General features: G+C 39.9%; 1 protein-coding gene across 1 annotated transcript in view; it reads right to left on the bottom strand.

Annotated features, from left to right (window-relative positions):
- Arhgef26 (Rho guanine nucleotide exchange factor 26) overlaps positions 1-11,010 on the bottom strand; it is a 123,315-nt gene extending 112,305 nt beyond the window's left edge. Inside the window, exons 1-3 of the mRNA XM_013159884.3 lie at positions 9,940-11,010; positions 8,616-8,655; positions 4,334-4,479 (exon numbers count right to left, since the gene is read on the bottom strand). Coding sequence (XP_013015338.2) covers positions 4,334-4,479; positions 8,616-8,655; positions 9,940-11,010 — 1,257 coding nt within the window. The remainder of the gene's footprint in view (positions 1-4,333; positions 4,480-8,615; positions 8,656-9,939) is intronic.
- Positions 11,011-16,218: the final 5,208 nt, after the last annotated feature.

The following is a 16,218-nucleotide window of genomic DNA, read 5'->3' as shown; positions in this document are numbered from 1 at the left end:
TGAAGAAATTCAAAACACTGAAGAAAATTTAATAACAGTGATGAAGCCACACATTGGCAAGTACCAAAGAAGAGAACAGTGAAGGATGTCTATATTAGGTGTGGAAAATATGCCGGCATGATTCAGCTTCTGCTGCTGGAGCCTGAACCCTCTTGTGAGAGGTACCTGGTATTTCAAGGTGACAGAAATTCCACAAACACACCCCATGGCAAATAAACGGGGTCAGGGCACGGCTTGTAAGTGTGGCTTTGGTGCTGTCACTGAACTTAGCAAAACAAACACTGACTGGTTTTGCAATAGTCGCTTCTTAGTATGAAAGCACTTGTGTGTGTGTTAGGGGAGGAAAGTTATGATGAAAAACAAAACATAAACAAAATACTCTGGTAAAAATATATCTGGAAAAGGCAGTAAGCACTGCTGGTGTCCTGCTAGAGGATGGATCTTTTGGAAAAACCTGAAGCTCACTTTTCATGCAGGACTCAGCTGACGGCACAGCTGGCACTAACTGTAACAAGTACCTAGTGTTCTATCACTGACTAACACAATCAATATTTTTCTTCAAACCCACAAGCTTTTCCCAGAGATCTAAGAATTGTTGGCTTAGTCCGCATACTGCCAATTTAGGTGAGTCACCAGGCAATTCACCTTGTGTGCAGCAGGTTCCTCATCTCAGGGCACAGTTTCAGATAATCATCTTTAGAGGTCAGAAACGACTCAAGTTCAAAACCGCAAAACCCTGCTGCATATAACCAGCCCCAAACTGGGAACCATTGCTACTTGAGTTATTTCAAATGTATTTGTGTTCTTGGAGGCCTGAGGCACAGCTCAAAGTTACATTCCCCGAAGAGAAGAAATCCTGTATTTCCAATTAGAATAAACCTACATACTCTGACAACCAAATGAACAAAGAAAAAGCCTGTCCTCAACCTATGGGACCAAGAAGCCCAGGTTGCATCCTGACCGTGAGAACATTCCATCTCCACCTGTGGGACCTGTTGGCAGAGGCACTTGGCTATAAAGTCACTCTTGATTTGCCATAATCCTACTAAAGAAGTCTACAGTAGTATAAATGTTTATTATTCCATTCAGTCCCAATGAAATGCATCTCTTATATAGTCCTGCCTGTCCTTTATTCTTATATGATCACAACACTACATTTAAACCTGATCCAGCACTGTAAATGGGAACCACTGTCACTTGTGTGGCTGAGCACTGTCCCACCCAGCACTGTCCAATGAAACCAAAAGAGACATATAAACAAACACAATCAGATAAATGATACTACAGAATGAAAGCCTAAAGATCTTATGTAACAACCATAAATTACTGCAAATTGCAGCACATCAAAAGCATACTGAATGCTTTTTATAGTCGACTGATAAGGAAGTTTCATCCACCCAGCAGGCAGGCAGGTGTCTGCAACAAAGATAAGAGATTTTTAGAAAATGAAACAGTGAACAGTGGCTAACCAAACATGCGCTCACACATTCCCTCCAAAGGAGAACGTCAAGATGTGTGCCAAGCTGAGACCCAACCCAGTGTCAGGAAACCTCTTGTCCTATTCTTTCTGGCATCAAGGCCTTACTCAAAGCAAATTTTTGTGTTAAAGTCACACATGCAAGATTAGGCAGGGCTGTCGAAATAATCTGATGTATGAAAAGTTAAGCAAGGAAGGATGATGCAAAAATAAATGTCTTAACAGCAGAAATCTTCTGAAACATGCCCTCAACTCTACAGCCCTCTATAAAGATGCATCAGGCCGTGAGTCTGACAGAGAAAGATAAATGCTAATTACTTATAAGAGACATCCTGATATAATCATTCCCAAGGCCTCTTCTTTTTAGGGTCCTAACTATAATTTTGACATTTTATGAGTTGATAGGGTTCTAAAAATTAATAGCTGCTCTTTGGTACCATTATATCTACTTTCCTAAAAATTAGAGCAAGTTGTATCTTTTTGGTGGGGAGAAAACCCACATGGAAGAACAAGACTACCTCTAGGGAGGGAAGAGAGAAAAAGGACAAGAGAACAGAAGGTGCTCAGCTGGATTTGTCTAAAAAACACAGAATTTGAAGCAAGCATGTTAAATACTACCATATATTTAGTCTGAGTTGGTAGGGACATAGAGATCTGTTACCTTTACTTTTTCTTTTTCTGCATGTTTGAAGTACTTTATAATAAAATAAAGGTAAATTTTAAGTGAAAAAGGGATATAAACAGCAACAAACAAATTCTGGTTGAGACTGAAGCAATGCTGAGTGACAAAGTTCAATCATGCTATTCTGATTACGAGCAATTGCCAAGCAACACAATGAATACACACAAGCCATTGGGGAACACTCAAATCCAAGATGTACACTGAAGTTAGAGCCCATTTTATAGTTTTACACTTTATCATGACCAAGTTCTTTGATACCTATCTTGCTAACAAAAGACACATCAAAATAGTTATTCTTCATCAAATAAAAATACAATTATATATTTGAGGCTGTACTGAAAGACATGCACTATTACTGAATTACATGTGTCTTTGTTCATCTATGAAAGCCAAACTGTGGAAGGCATAAATATGGCAGCCTGATTTTTAGTGCTGTGAAGCTAAGTTCGATCAGAGTTTAATGGACACAGAAGTCCACATTTCTGCTGAATGTTCAAAAGCTAACAGAAAGACTTGGGCCTGTGCTAACAAACAGCTGCTGCCACAGAAAGAAAACCCAAAATATACACAGCTTTCTTTTCTCAGATCCTCTACCAAATGGTCATACCAAGAACTGCATGAATCAAACGATAGTCATTTAGAGTCAATATGGCCTCTGGAGCTTGTCACCAGATTTTTTAAGTGTGTATGTGTGTGTGTGTGTGTGTGTGTGTGTGTATTTATCAAATCATTAGATTAGCATGTAGGCTGCCAATACACCACTTTTGTGCAAAGGTGCTACCAGCTAACCACATCCAAAAAAATCACAAATATACAGAAACTGCAAAGTTAGTACAGGGACCAAGTCTGACTCATACATGTTTTGCAGGATTGACACGACATTTCTTTAAATCTTGAATGCAGCAAGACTCTCAAAGTCTAGATTTCTGTATCAGAAGACCTGTCAACATTGAGCCCTTACACTTACTTGATTACAGCAAAGTAGTAGCTCTTCAATGTGTGGAAGGCCTGTCCACCACAACCACCACTAGTCCTTATCACCAACACACAATTATTACATATTCACACCACTTACCCTGTCACTGTAGGCAGTGTCCTTTGTGGCACAGCACTAAGAGCACCACGCCTGGGAGGCACTAAAAATAAATACATTCCCCTTAGGATCAGATTCAGCATGGAACAAGACTGGAAGAAAAGGCTTTGTTTCTAGAGTTCTGAATTTCCTCATAGATTAGAAGAGGTACAGTATGAAACAGAAATCCTTCGTCACTATTCACACACACACACACAAACACACATACACACACTTCCAAGTCCAACATACATGGCTCCTTTTCCTACACTGGTGAGATCCCATAATACATGACATTTCTGACTCTAAATGATGCTGACTGTAGCCTAAGAAGAAACTGCCTCTGCTTCAATCTTGTCTAAGGACTCCTGGAAGTAAACTGGCCTGGGTTTTGATGCAATGTTGCCACTACCCGAGCTAGCCATAGGAATTTCTTTCAACTTGTTAATGCATTAGATAACTATAGATGTTATGCCCTATTTCTGTCTGTGACATATTATAAACCAGAAGAAAAATAAATTATGACTAAAAAAAAAGTTTGATGCAGAAAGAAGAAATTCATCCACACAAAAAAGTCTCAGATACACACATGTGCACACACACACATATACACAAAAGACAGAGATGGAATACTCATCAATTAATATCAAGAAAACATGAAGATATTTATAGCAAGTAAAATGTCCACAAAAGATGGTAATAAGCTCCCTATTATGTGCAATTTCCATGCACGTGCAAACATGTAACATATGTATATACATACATACAAATGAATATGCTTGCATATACAGCCGAAGTATGATAAAGCTTGAGATATATTATTATTGCGTACACACATTAGTTAAAGAATATACTGAGTAGTAAGTACCAGAGTACACAGTACAACAGTCCCAAGGAATTTAATTTTATCAAAACCTAATTTGCTTGGTGTCAAAGTTCATGTTCTTATTAGAGTCTACAGAGTTTTGATAAGCACTTCACAATCTGAAAGGAAGTCTTTCCTATTATTATTGTAGGATTATTGGGTGAAAAAAGAAGCCACATCCAGACACAATTTCCACAACTTGGTCTTTTCCAGTTATAAAAGAAAGGAAACACTCACTGCAGAGAGCTGGTTCCACGTGGATCGCAGAGGCTTGTGGTGAATCACAATTTTTTCCTCTGACTTCTGTTCTTTGAACTCGGACTCTTCATCAGAGTCAATGTCAAGGGCCTTTTCTTTGTAGTTTTGATATAGGACTGCATTTTCTGCAAGAAAATTCAAAAGAGCCTGACATATCACTAATTGCCTACCATCACTACACTACTTCTAAACAAACTTCCGTATTTACACATTCTATGGTCCCTGGCATAATTAACAACACAAAAAGAGACTCTGTTATTCAAGAATAATACATGCCATATCAACTGAAGCAAAGTTTTTATGTCTGTGTCCACTACCCTCAAGGAATAGTCGGACATCTTAAATCACTGTTATCTAGGTTAAACTGAGTTCATACGCTGCATTTCCTTCAAGGTCCGTCACCATTCATTTATCTATTTAGCAAACATTCATTGTACATCTACAATGTGCCAGGGTCTGATAAAAAACAGAAAACAAAGGCATCTCTCATGTCTTCATGTTCTAGCAATTACTGAGACAGTCAAATTCATTCATGCATTTATTCATTCAACGGACATCTAGAAAATGCCTACTAAAAAATGCCAGCAGCTGCAAGGTACTGGAACTATAAAAGAGGAGTAAAAACAATTTTTAAAAACCCAATCTCTTCCTGGAGCTGACCTTAAAGTTAGAGAAAACTTCAATAAACTACTTTCATACTATTTTGGAAGTGGATATGTATCATAAAGAACAATAGAACATAGAAGTGGGGAGGGAATGCTGGGAGGAGGAGATGTGGATCTTAGGAAGAGTTTAAAAGGCTTAAGAAGCCCTCACAGAAGTAACATTTACACCAACACTTTATGTGGTGAGAAAGCAATTAGGAAAAAAAGCACTTCATCAGAGGAGGCAGCAAGTACAAAGGCCCTGAGGCAGGACTCTGCTTGATATCACTATATGTAAAGGGAACAACAAAGAGGTCAGGGCGGTCAAGTACTATGAGGGAGGGATCAAAGTACTTAAGATGGGAGGGCAAGTAGAGGGCAGATCATGCACAGCCTTGCCTCAGTGCCATTGAAAGGACTTTGATTTTTACTCCAAGCGCAATGACACATTACTGAAGGGTTGCGGGCACACTGATTTTACACAAATACATACCTATAGATAAAATAATCTACCCCAGCAGGGTATAATCTAATCCAGGTGTCAGAGACTTCAGTGAGGAAAATCTAAGATCAGAAAGGAGAGGAGCTAGAGCTAAAAGAGCATACGTACAACCTCTGAAACCAGAAGAAATGCCATACGTCAGAAGAACTATGGCAGGTCAATGTAACCAGAGTTTGGGCAGGTTTGCCTAGCGGTCAAAAAGTGCAAGATGGGCTTAAAAAGACAGGCTAACAGTCTTCATTATGTAGAGCCTTCAGGGCATTTAAAAGCTAGAATTTTCTCTGAACTCAAAAGAACTGAGTTTCTTTCGCCCTGGAATTGTATTTCATTCTGAATACAGTGGGAATCAACTGGAAGGAAACACTGCCCACCTAGGAGGCTCATTTAGGATGCTACTAGGGCAGCCAATGCAGGCTGATAGAGATCTGGGCTATGCAAACTAGCAAGAATTGACTGGTGACAGACTAGATAGGGAGCAGAGAAAGGTGTCAGGATATTTCCTAGGTTTTCAAGTCTCACAAATGGACAGTGAAAGATAGGACATCAGATAGAGAAGGTAATGAGTTCGATGGAGATATACACTTCCCATTTTCTAAAGCAAGCAGACACCCTCCTCCTCTCATCAAGTCTAAGTGGTTCTGTATGCAAGCAGTCTAGTACGACACAGAAACCTATGGAAAGCTTTCCTCATCTCTGTCCTGCATACAAGAAACAGGTATGTACTCTGAGCTTGTGCCATCTTTCAAGAACTTACTAGTTGGGATTAAGTACGCATAACATTGTCGAGATTTCTTAGGCATCCTCACAGAAGCAGGAGCATCACAGCCCTAGTTTCACACGTCATGACAACTGGGTCTCAGGCTAGAGTTTTTGCTCAGGTGGTGAGCAGAAACAGCAGGACAGAAATTCAGTATCATAGGTTCCTACCACAGGGCCACATGTTTTCCTGAGGTACACTCTAGATAATCATTAACTGTTAAGAATCCTACATTTTTCATACATGTACATTTAAAAAAAGGAATTCTTGGTCATCATATATGAAGCAAGATAAGAGAAAATACACAGAAGCAACTCTTTATAAAAGAGAATTATATAAAACTAGAAAAGAAAAAAGAGAAAGAAAAGAAAACAAAAAGTTAACTTTCTGAGGTATCCATGGCAAAATTCAAGGAATTAATATTAAATTTCAGTGATGAAAAGCAGATAGTACATAAAGGCTCTGTTCAATTCATATTTATGGAGAAGCAGAAAAGTAGACTGATAACTAGACAGGCATCCTATTGCTGGCTGTGTCACCAGCTGTGTGAGAGGGGACAAATTACAAAGACTCTCAAAGCTTCCTATTTCCTCAATTATAAAATCAGGGAGATGAAATTATCCTAACTAAAATACTCTATCTGGGATACTTCTCAATACAGCACTGTTTCCTAAGATTGGTAAAATGAATGAATTTTTTAAAATTAGTCATTTAAAAATGCTTCAATGACAATAAGATTCACTAAGATACCCATTCTGGTTTGACTATTGTCTTCTTTGGAAGTCCTGTAATGTTTACAATGCCTAAGTTTTATTGGTCTTGTTCTCTACTGTTTTGTCCAACTTTATAATATCTAATAAGATAGACAATTCTTTTTAAGGAAACAAGGGACAACGTTGATAACCATTGTTGATAAACTTGTACTCTGTTCTACACCATGTGCTACGTCTATCCTTGGTATTGACTGACAGCTTTGTTTTGCCATATTTGACTGTATTCTTCCCCCCCCCCCAAAGAAAGTAATAAGCACTAAGGAGTAATAAAATCCAAGATGTGTAAATTTTGTTGTAAAAAAGAGAGGGAAAAAAAAAAAAAAAGAAAAGGAGCTCTAACGGATATAACAGCAAGTGTGTTTGGGGGTGTTAAATAGCTGACTTTATCAATGTTTTTGGAACATTGAACACAGCTGTTTGCAGTCTCCCTGTTTGAATGTCCACCTTGTGTTCTTTGATACTGTGATTTGAGGAACTATTTTCAAGAAAATAGTGTGTAATCTACTAGCAGGTAATTTCTTACTGTTATAGTTTTTTGTTTTGTTTTGTTTTGTTTTGTTTTGTAGTTCTGTATTGCGTGTACCCTTACGCCGCTTTGGTTTGTTTTGTGTTTTTCTCTTTTTCCTCTTAAATAAAAAAAAAAAAAAAAAAAAAAAGAAAATTAATTTTGATTAAATAAAAAAATAAAAAATAAAAAAATAAATAAAAATAAAAATGCTTCAATGGCAAACTCATTTTTATAAAAATCATATAAGCAAATATTTGCAGTCACCCAAAATGACAGTATTTATAATTCTGGGTGGTTTTATATTCGTTTTAGCTATAGAACGACATGCCTGTCTTCCTCTTTGTTCATTAAAAGTTAGAAAATCTCAGCATTTCAAAGTAGGAGAGAAGCTCCCTCCTTATCCCCAGGAACCTTAAGCCTTATGAGGACCAGCGCTGAGGCTGCTCCTTTCATGCTCTTCCAATTGGGTGACACTTGACCCATCTATTTACAGCAAGTCCACTAATCTGATTAGGGTCTGAACACCTGGTTGAAGCTGCTTTTGTTTTTGAAATCCTTGACAAAAAATGCTATATGGGTTACAAATTCTTAAGAGTATGTTTTTACCAGCCAGGAGAGTTATGCTTCCCCAAAGCTGAAACTTAATAAAGAAATAGGAAGTGAGAAACAAAAATACAACTTGGAAATGTAGGGAAGACTATTAAACCAAAGGTAATGTGACAGAAGGAAAAATGACTTGAAATCTAAATGCCAGCTTCCAAATTTTTAACCGAATGGCTAGAGCTTGCTCTTACTTTCTCTGCGTTTTGAGGGAGATGGGATGGAGTCAAAGTAGAGAAAACTTTTAAAAATCCCAGGACACTAACCAAAAAAGTTATCATCTTATAAAAAATACCATTGATTTCCTTCACCAGTGGTTTTACTTGATAAAAATTTTGCTGAGTGAAGGGCTTCTGCCCTATATAATCAAGGACACATTTCTCAACTCCATGTTTTTGTTACTGCAGTTGGATTTTAACTTATAATTGATATTCCACATTGAAACAGCAATAAAAGTCTGGAAAATTAAATGCTTACCTTCCCCATCAAATGTTCCTTGTCCTCTCAGCATTTTTTTCTAAGAGACAAGAAAAGCAAAAAGAGGAAAAACCAAAAGCAAACTATGTGTGAATGAGCCAAACAGAAAATACAGCTATAATAAGCAAAAGTACTTTTTTGTTGTGACATTCATTGGATTTCCAAAAGCACACAGTACATGATTCCTAGAGCAGTGCAATCATCTAACCAGTATAACTCACTGAAACTGAAGTGAAATGTACAATGTTCCCCACACAGCCATCAAAACAGAATTCTCAGATGACCACCAGTTGAGCTCATTTCATGACTTACAATTCATCATCACTGTTAAATTGAACTTTGCTATACTCGCAGAGTTGAAAAAAAAAACAAAACACTTAAGTTATTATGTAATATCTTTTCTTGAAGACCATAGGCTCTAAAATAAAACAAGTTTGTGTATTACATATGTGACATTTATATACACTGGTTCCAGTTCTCTGATTAATCAAGAAAAAATGTGACTGCTAAAGGAATCATTGCCCTGTTGCTCAGATCTGCCTTGTTTCTGGGGAAGAAGTCAGCGCATACTTTAAAGTATCCCTTTCCAGCATTCCCCATTTTTTTATGTATTGACACCGTTTTAGCAGGTGCAGTTCTGAGGCCTTTTGTGAGCAAACAATACTATCCTAAGCTACAATTTTGTGTTACTAATCTGTTAAATACATAAAATGGGAATAAAATACAATCAAAGGCCATGATGACAAAAACAAGCCAAAAAAACTTACATTAATCTGTGTCTTTTATGATTCTGGCGACTGCTTTTAAAATTTACATTTTACCTGAATGACATCAAATGTGTGGTCACCATTCAAAAAAAATAACTAATAATTAAAAGAATCAAACAGGAAGCGGTATTTTTCTGTATCAGCTGTGATAAAGCTACCAGTGACACTTCTAAATAAACACCTGCGACCTTGCCAATAGTGGAGTGCAGATCTAAGCATGCTCCCCACCTCCTCTGAGCTAGCTCTCTGTATTAAAAGTGCCCAGGACTTTTCAGCCAATACTTAATTTGCAAAACATTTTTTCCCTTTGTACTCCAGCAGATTTTGCCAGAGCTTTTGAAGTTTAAAGTGACAGCAGTTTCACTTCCATTCCTAACGCTGCACTACACTCATTGACACCTGCCAGCCACAGAATGGCCAAGCACATTGTGCCCAGGTATGACAGTAGAAATAAGTAAAAGTGAGTAACTGTGGTTTTGTCTATATGGCTCCTCCCCTCGCCCAACATATTCATTCACTTTTGGCTTAATGAATGAGCGACTCTAGCCCACTCTTACCTTTATTCTTCCCAAGCTAGAAAACTTTTCCTTGTCTTCCATCACGGCTTTCAGGACCGGCTGGGACATCCTGTTCTTCTGCTTTGAGCTGTTCGGGCTGTCAAAATCAAAGCCACTGACGACGGCCCTGCGGTAGGATGTGGACCGCAAGCCTCGCCGCAGAGACCCGGGGCTATCCACGTCATTGTCGACGTCCCTTTCTTCCCCTGCCTGACCTAGGGGTGCTCCGAAGCCCTCCACCATGCTGCGCACCTTGAGGAGTCTCTTGTGGGGTTCCACATTCTGACTGTTCGATTTACTTAGTTTAATTTCTGAAGCTAAACTCTTCGGAATGATCTGCTGTTTCCCCACTTTGAGGGCAGCAGGGCTGTTTGTACTCAAAACCACAGAAGGGTTTTCAGGTAGTTCGTTCTCCTGTGAGGGCAGCCTTTGAAGGGAGAGGTTTTGTTCTGAAGACCTTTTCTGGGGCACATTAGAGAGTCCCAAAGGCCCCTGTTCTGAGTCCTTAGCCGTCTGCGCAAACTGAGAAGGGAAGCCAGAGGAATCGATTTTAGAGGCAAGACCGTTGATAGTGGGTGAAGGCACCCTGTTGGCAGTCACTCCAGTGGGGTCCTCGGGGCTGCAGGGCGCGGGAACTGTAGGAGTCCGCGGGGTGCGCAGTGGTGCCGGCGGGATCACCATGCCACTCGCTGGGGTCTTCGGGGAGCCTCCGGGGACCACCTTGTGGACCTGCGGTGACTTGCACCGTCGGGGTCGAGGAGAAGCAGCTCTGTATTCCGGAGAGATTGTCCGCCCATTGGTCACCGCCCCTCGATGGGTGCAAAGAAGGAGGGGGCTCCTCTGCACCGTCCTGCCGTCCGACGAGGAGGGCAGCTGGGCGGGAGCCTGCACCGCGGGCAGGGTCCCCAGGTCCTCCACCGGGAAATCCGTGATCAGCAACCCGCTGGGGCTCTGGTAGGACTGGGGCCTCGGTTTGCTCCGGGCCAGCAGCTGGGGCTCAGGGGTCGACCGCCTCCGCCATAAAGGGGTTAATCTGTTGCTAGAAAAATCCACTTCGCTCTCGCCGTCCATAGCGGGGCCTCGGGTCAGCCCCTAAGGTTGGACCCCGCTAATCTTGCCTAGAAAGGAAGAAGTTATGGAACCCTTGTCCGAACAACTGCGCACGTCTGGCGGACGCGCTAGCCGCGAACACCGCGATGCCCCGGCTGTTGCGCGGGACGCCACCGAGCGCCGCTTACCCGCCCTTTCCAGGGCGAGAAACTGCGCCTCGCGCGGCGCGGGAGCCAGGCAGAAATCTGGGCTTCTTCCCAAGCAAATTAATCCAACCACTTTAGCGTCGCTCCCGCTCCGCCACCCGCACAGAATGAGCCCACCACCGACTGGCTGTGTTCAAGCCGAGGCACAGGAAACTTGGGACGAGTTCAGCTTTCTCGGGAAACTCGCCGCGGGACGCCTCCTTCCGCCGCCATCCAGCCGGCCGCCCCTGTCAGGGGTCCCCCGGCGCTCCAGCGGTTCGGCTTGCAGGCAGATTCACCTTCGGGGCCCGGGGCCTAGGAGCGCCCAACGCCCCGTGGGTGGCCAGGGTCTGGGATCCACGCGCCGCTGCTACAGCGCCGGAGAATGTTGCAGCCGCCCGCGGTGCCGGCTCCGCCCCTGCGTTGGCCCCGCCCCGCGTTGGCCCCGCCCCTTCTCGGCCTGGCGCGCCCTCCCCGGGTGGCTGCGCACCGGGAGCCCTGGTCTTTCCGTGCCTCGTGTGCCTTAGTGTGACGCAGGCGCGCCCACCTGAGCTGGTGCTAAGCCTGTGGAGAGCTGGGGCTGGCGGCTGCAGAACTTGCGAGAGGGTGGGGTCGTGATCCGCAGCACGGTGTGGCAGGGAGTCCTACAGAGATGCAGCTCTGGAGCCCCGAGTCCTCCTGTCGCCTCCTGAGCTGAAGGTACAGTAGTCTGTGAAATGCTGGAGCCGGGGCCTCGCTGTTCTGCCGACTTAAAACACATATCTTACACACTCACTCCGCCGTTTAAAATTCATTATATTACAAATAAATTTGTTTGTTTGCTACTGGAATATTTCCGGAGGGAGAAACACTGGCAGCCAAGGGGAAAAGAGCTGGTGGTCAGGAAATGGGAGGAGGGAGAATTGCCCTGAGTGATTTTTGGATCTTGCATGTTTTAAACCTTGAGTATTACATAGACTAAGGCAGTAGTGCATTAAATAAAATGCAAAATCTTTTGCGTAGGTTGTGTGACCTGTTCAGCCTGGCCTGGCCATTTCCTGTCGCCCTCACTGCCCACACTCATTTGGCGGCTTCTGAATCTTCACTTAGATCCCTTCTTGACTTCCTGACTTGCCACTTGTCATAGGCCTTCCTGACCCCACCTGAATTAGACTTTTGCCTCTGTATTTTTTTCAGTCACCTGCCTTTTCCACACTTATTAAAATTTTAAATGTGTAAGTGCATATGTATTTATGTGATTATGTTCATTCCGTCTTTCCACTGTAAGCTGCAAGAGGGCAAAGGTCATATTTGTTTTCCCTGTGTATCCCGGGAACATAGTGGACACCTAATAGATATTTGATGAATAAGCAAGTAAGTGGATAAATAAGAGGAATCCAGTGAAGACAGTGACCATTTCTTCCCTTAGTGCTCCTGTTGCCACAGAGTAGAAAGTTGTTGCTCTCACCAAACTCCTGCTGTGTGAGAATTACAAGGCAAACTTGAAATAAGGATTTAAAACATTGCATCTGTAAAACTAGTGGTATTAACAAGACATAGGATCCTTCTCCAGGTTCACTGTAGCATTCCCCACTGAGCAGGGATGTAGTGAGCATCCTTCACGCAAGTTTTACGCTGGCTTTTCCCTAGATACATTGCATGCAATGGCTCAACTGGTTTTTCCCTAGATACATTGCATGCAATGGCTCAAAATATATAGAAGCAATTTCTGCATGTTGAAATAAAGGATGATGTGTTTCATCTTTTATCCATAGTTACCAAGTTTGTACAATGAAGACATAACGGCTTTAATCTGAGATAGTTTTGTATGCTAGAAAAAGAAATGACATCAATACATTTTCAGAAAAAGTTTCTTAAAACTGACTTGGAAGAATATGACTCACTACAAATTCATACCTGAATTTTTAAAATATAGGGCATTTTCTCAATCAACATGTTACTTTTGCATTGAAAGAAGTGTAACTTAAAAGTGCTTAGCTAATGACATATGCAATATTTACCTAAATTAGAATGTAATATGTGACTTAAGTTTTAAAAAGGCAAAAGATTTACATGATGAAGAGAAACCACAGAATATTGTGACCTGAGTTTTAAGCTCATATGATATGATACAAGAAGCCGGCTTCTCTTTAAATTACGTTGTTTTTGTAAACAAGTATAATTTATATTTGTGAAGAAATCACAGGATCTGCTTACTTCATTACCAAAACGGCCAGTGAAACACCTTCCACTGCTAAGTTTGGAGACACACAGACCTAGTGCCTATGTTTTAGTTTTTATTCATCTTTTTCATATATTTTCAAGTATCAGACATGTCCAATTATATGTAAAGCCAAAAAAAGGAAAGAACTGCTAGTTAAACTATGACACCTGTGATATCACGTAGTTGTATTTTATATTTGATTAAAAAGTGCTTTTGGATTTGAACATTTTAGTGATATGTAGATATAAAAAATTAAAATGTCAGCAGGATAAATTGATGAAAGTTTTGTATGTTGAACCTATTTCTGCAGAGCCTCATTTTTCATAACAAGCCTTCATATGTGTGTTTTTCCACACAATATTGTTGATAATACAGCTTACCTTAAGGGATATTCTAGTCTTGTTGAGATTTTCTTCTCAACTATTGACAATGATTCTGCAGATTTGATGCTGTCACTATCTTACTTGACTAAAACATAATTTTCTTGTTCAACTGAATTATATGTTGACACAAGCTATGCAGCTTCTTTATGAGTAGAAAGAAATTTCTGAAAAATTGTAGTGCCATGTTTTACCTCTAAGTCCTATGTGACACACCAACTGGTTATTTTATTGCTCTGTTGACTCTTACTGCTTTGGAATTTCTTTCTCCTAACTTGACATGTCAATTTGTCTTGTTTTTAATTGAATTTGTTAGTAATTATCTCGAATATAACAGAAGCAATGGCAGTTTTGCTATTGCCATGATCACAAATACTAAGGCAGTGCCAACAGTATCATTGTCACTTGGCCAGTGGCTATTTATTTGATGCTAAGACACATCCTAGTTTGAGAGAATTTAAAATATGAGACTAAATGCTTCTTAAAATTGGAGAATGGGGGGCTGGGGATTTAGCTCAGCGGCATAAGCGCCTGCCTTGCAAGCAGGCAGTCGTGAGTTTGATCCCTGGTACCGATAAAAAAACGAAAAAGACCAAAAAAAAAAAAAATTGGAGAATGGAAATTAGGAATGATATATTCCATTATATTTCAATGGTATATTGAATTATTAAAATATTCAGTGGTATAATACAAGATATAATGCTATATTTACTAAGTCAATTTTGTCTTTAAGTGCAATTTATTAATGTCTTTTTTTTTCTTTTCTGTTATATCCCATGCACCTGTTAGTTATCTATTTATATCATCCATGAATACTCTTTGATGTATTTAAATGTGAAGCAGTGGGCCAGACCTTCCTGAAGATTATATCTTGGTTCTTTAAACATTCCTGAAACTATTATGTTTTGACCCTCAAACTGCATAAGAGGTATGGGTAAGCTCCTTATTTTATGGAGGCTCTTATGAAGCAGATAAAACTGAGCAAGAATATGCCAAGCTGGGAAGTAAGAGTATCCCAAAGAAATGTCTCAGCATGACCAAAAACCTAGGGAAATGAGAACCAAGATGTATTAACTGCTCACTATATGTTAAAAACTCTTTTTTTTTTTTTTTTTTTTTCTGGTACCAGGGATCAAACTCATGACCTCTCACTTGCTAGGCAGGCACTGAGCTATATCCCAGACTACATGTTAAACACTCTTTTTCACTACACAATTTGACTTTGTGTAAGTCCTTACCTTAAATACGAAGAAGTAAAGTTTCAAAAATTGCTTTTCATACTGTTGGAAAATGATTGACTCTGAATTCTAACTTGATTCTCTGTCATACTCCGGAGCCCATCACTGAAAAATATTCAAGACTATCTTTACCAGAGCAGAGAGTTTACATTTAGGAAATGTGGGTGGTAATTGTGGTTAGATATGATGAGAATAGAAGGTGATATACCACACAGATGGAAGAGTCTGGATTTTACCTGGATAGTATCTGACAGTTCCTGAAATAAAAAAGTCAAAGACTGACAAATTTGACGGTGTAACCAGCCTGAACTATATAGTGAGACCTTATCTCAAAAAGAGAAATAAATAAATAAGTAAAATTAAATAACATGCGATGCATGTTTTTATTTCACATTCAAATCAGTTAGAAAAAGCTAATAATGGAAAAATAAGTAGATTGAGAAAAAATGTTTTAGTGAAGCCATTAGTGCCCACTCATCAAGATATTTGGATATTAAAGTGTATTTAATATTGGTAATAAACACAAAATTTAAAAAGTAGTAAAGTGATAGTTTTTTCATCCATTAGATTGGCAAAGATTTAAATAAAGTAATATCCACTCTTAGTAAAAGTGCAGGTAAAAGAAAATTCTGAGTAATTTATTGTGAGAATGTAAACTTGTACAGTTTTCTGGAGAGAAATTAGATAACAACCAAAAGCTTGAAAACAAGATACTCTTCAGCCTAGCAATTTCATGCCTAAAATTTAATCCCGAGGAAATAATCTTTGATGTATACAAAAATGTACGTTCACGGATCTTCATCAGACCATTTCTTATGGTGGCAAAAACTTATTCTGTCTATCGTAGTGCTTAATAAACTATGCTGTACAGTGTACCCATGAAAAATAATAGTGTAGATAGATAACCATTCCTATAAATCCAAAATATGTTCTCATATGGTGAAAAAGCTGTCGTTAAATCCCTTATATAGAATGTCCTACTTTGAGGTTCACAAACGACAGTAACTTTGTGGATATATTCAGTGCCTAGCTTTGCAATATTTACCAAAACATTAGCATTTCTACCTCAGAAAGCCAGAGTAAAAGTGATTTTTGATTATGTTTTACTGTTAAATAAACCAGCCAGTCACTGGCATAAAATAGCAACCTTTCTTATTTGTTTCTCACCCTTCTGTGAGCTGCTTGCAGGTTCTCTGTGGATCTTGTGTAGACTGCTTGTGACT

This window comes from Cavia porcellus, unplaced genomic scaffold (genome assembly GCF_034190915.1).
Source record: "Cavia porcellus strain 051 isolate PalLab524CR breed Dunkin Hartley unplaced genomic scaffold, mCavPor4.1 scaffold_5, whole genome shotgun sequence".
Classification (NCBI taxonomy): Eukaryota; Metazoa; Chordata; class Mammalia; order Rodentia; family Caviidae; genus Cavia; species Cavia porcellus.
Note: the sequence above shows the minus strand (reverse complement) of the source record. Positions and strands in the feature narration are given on the sequence as shown.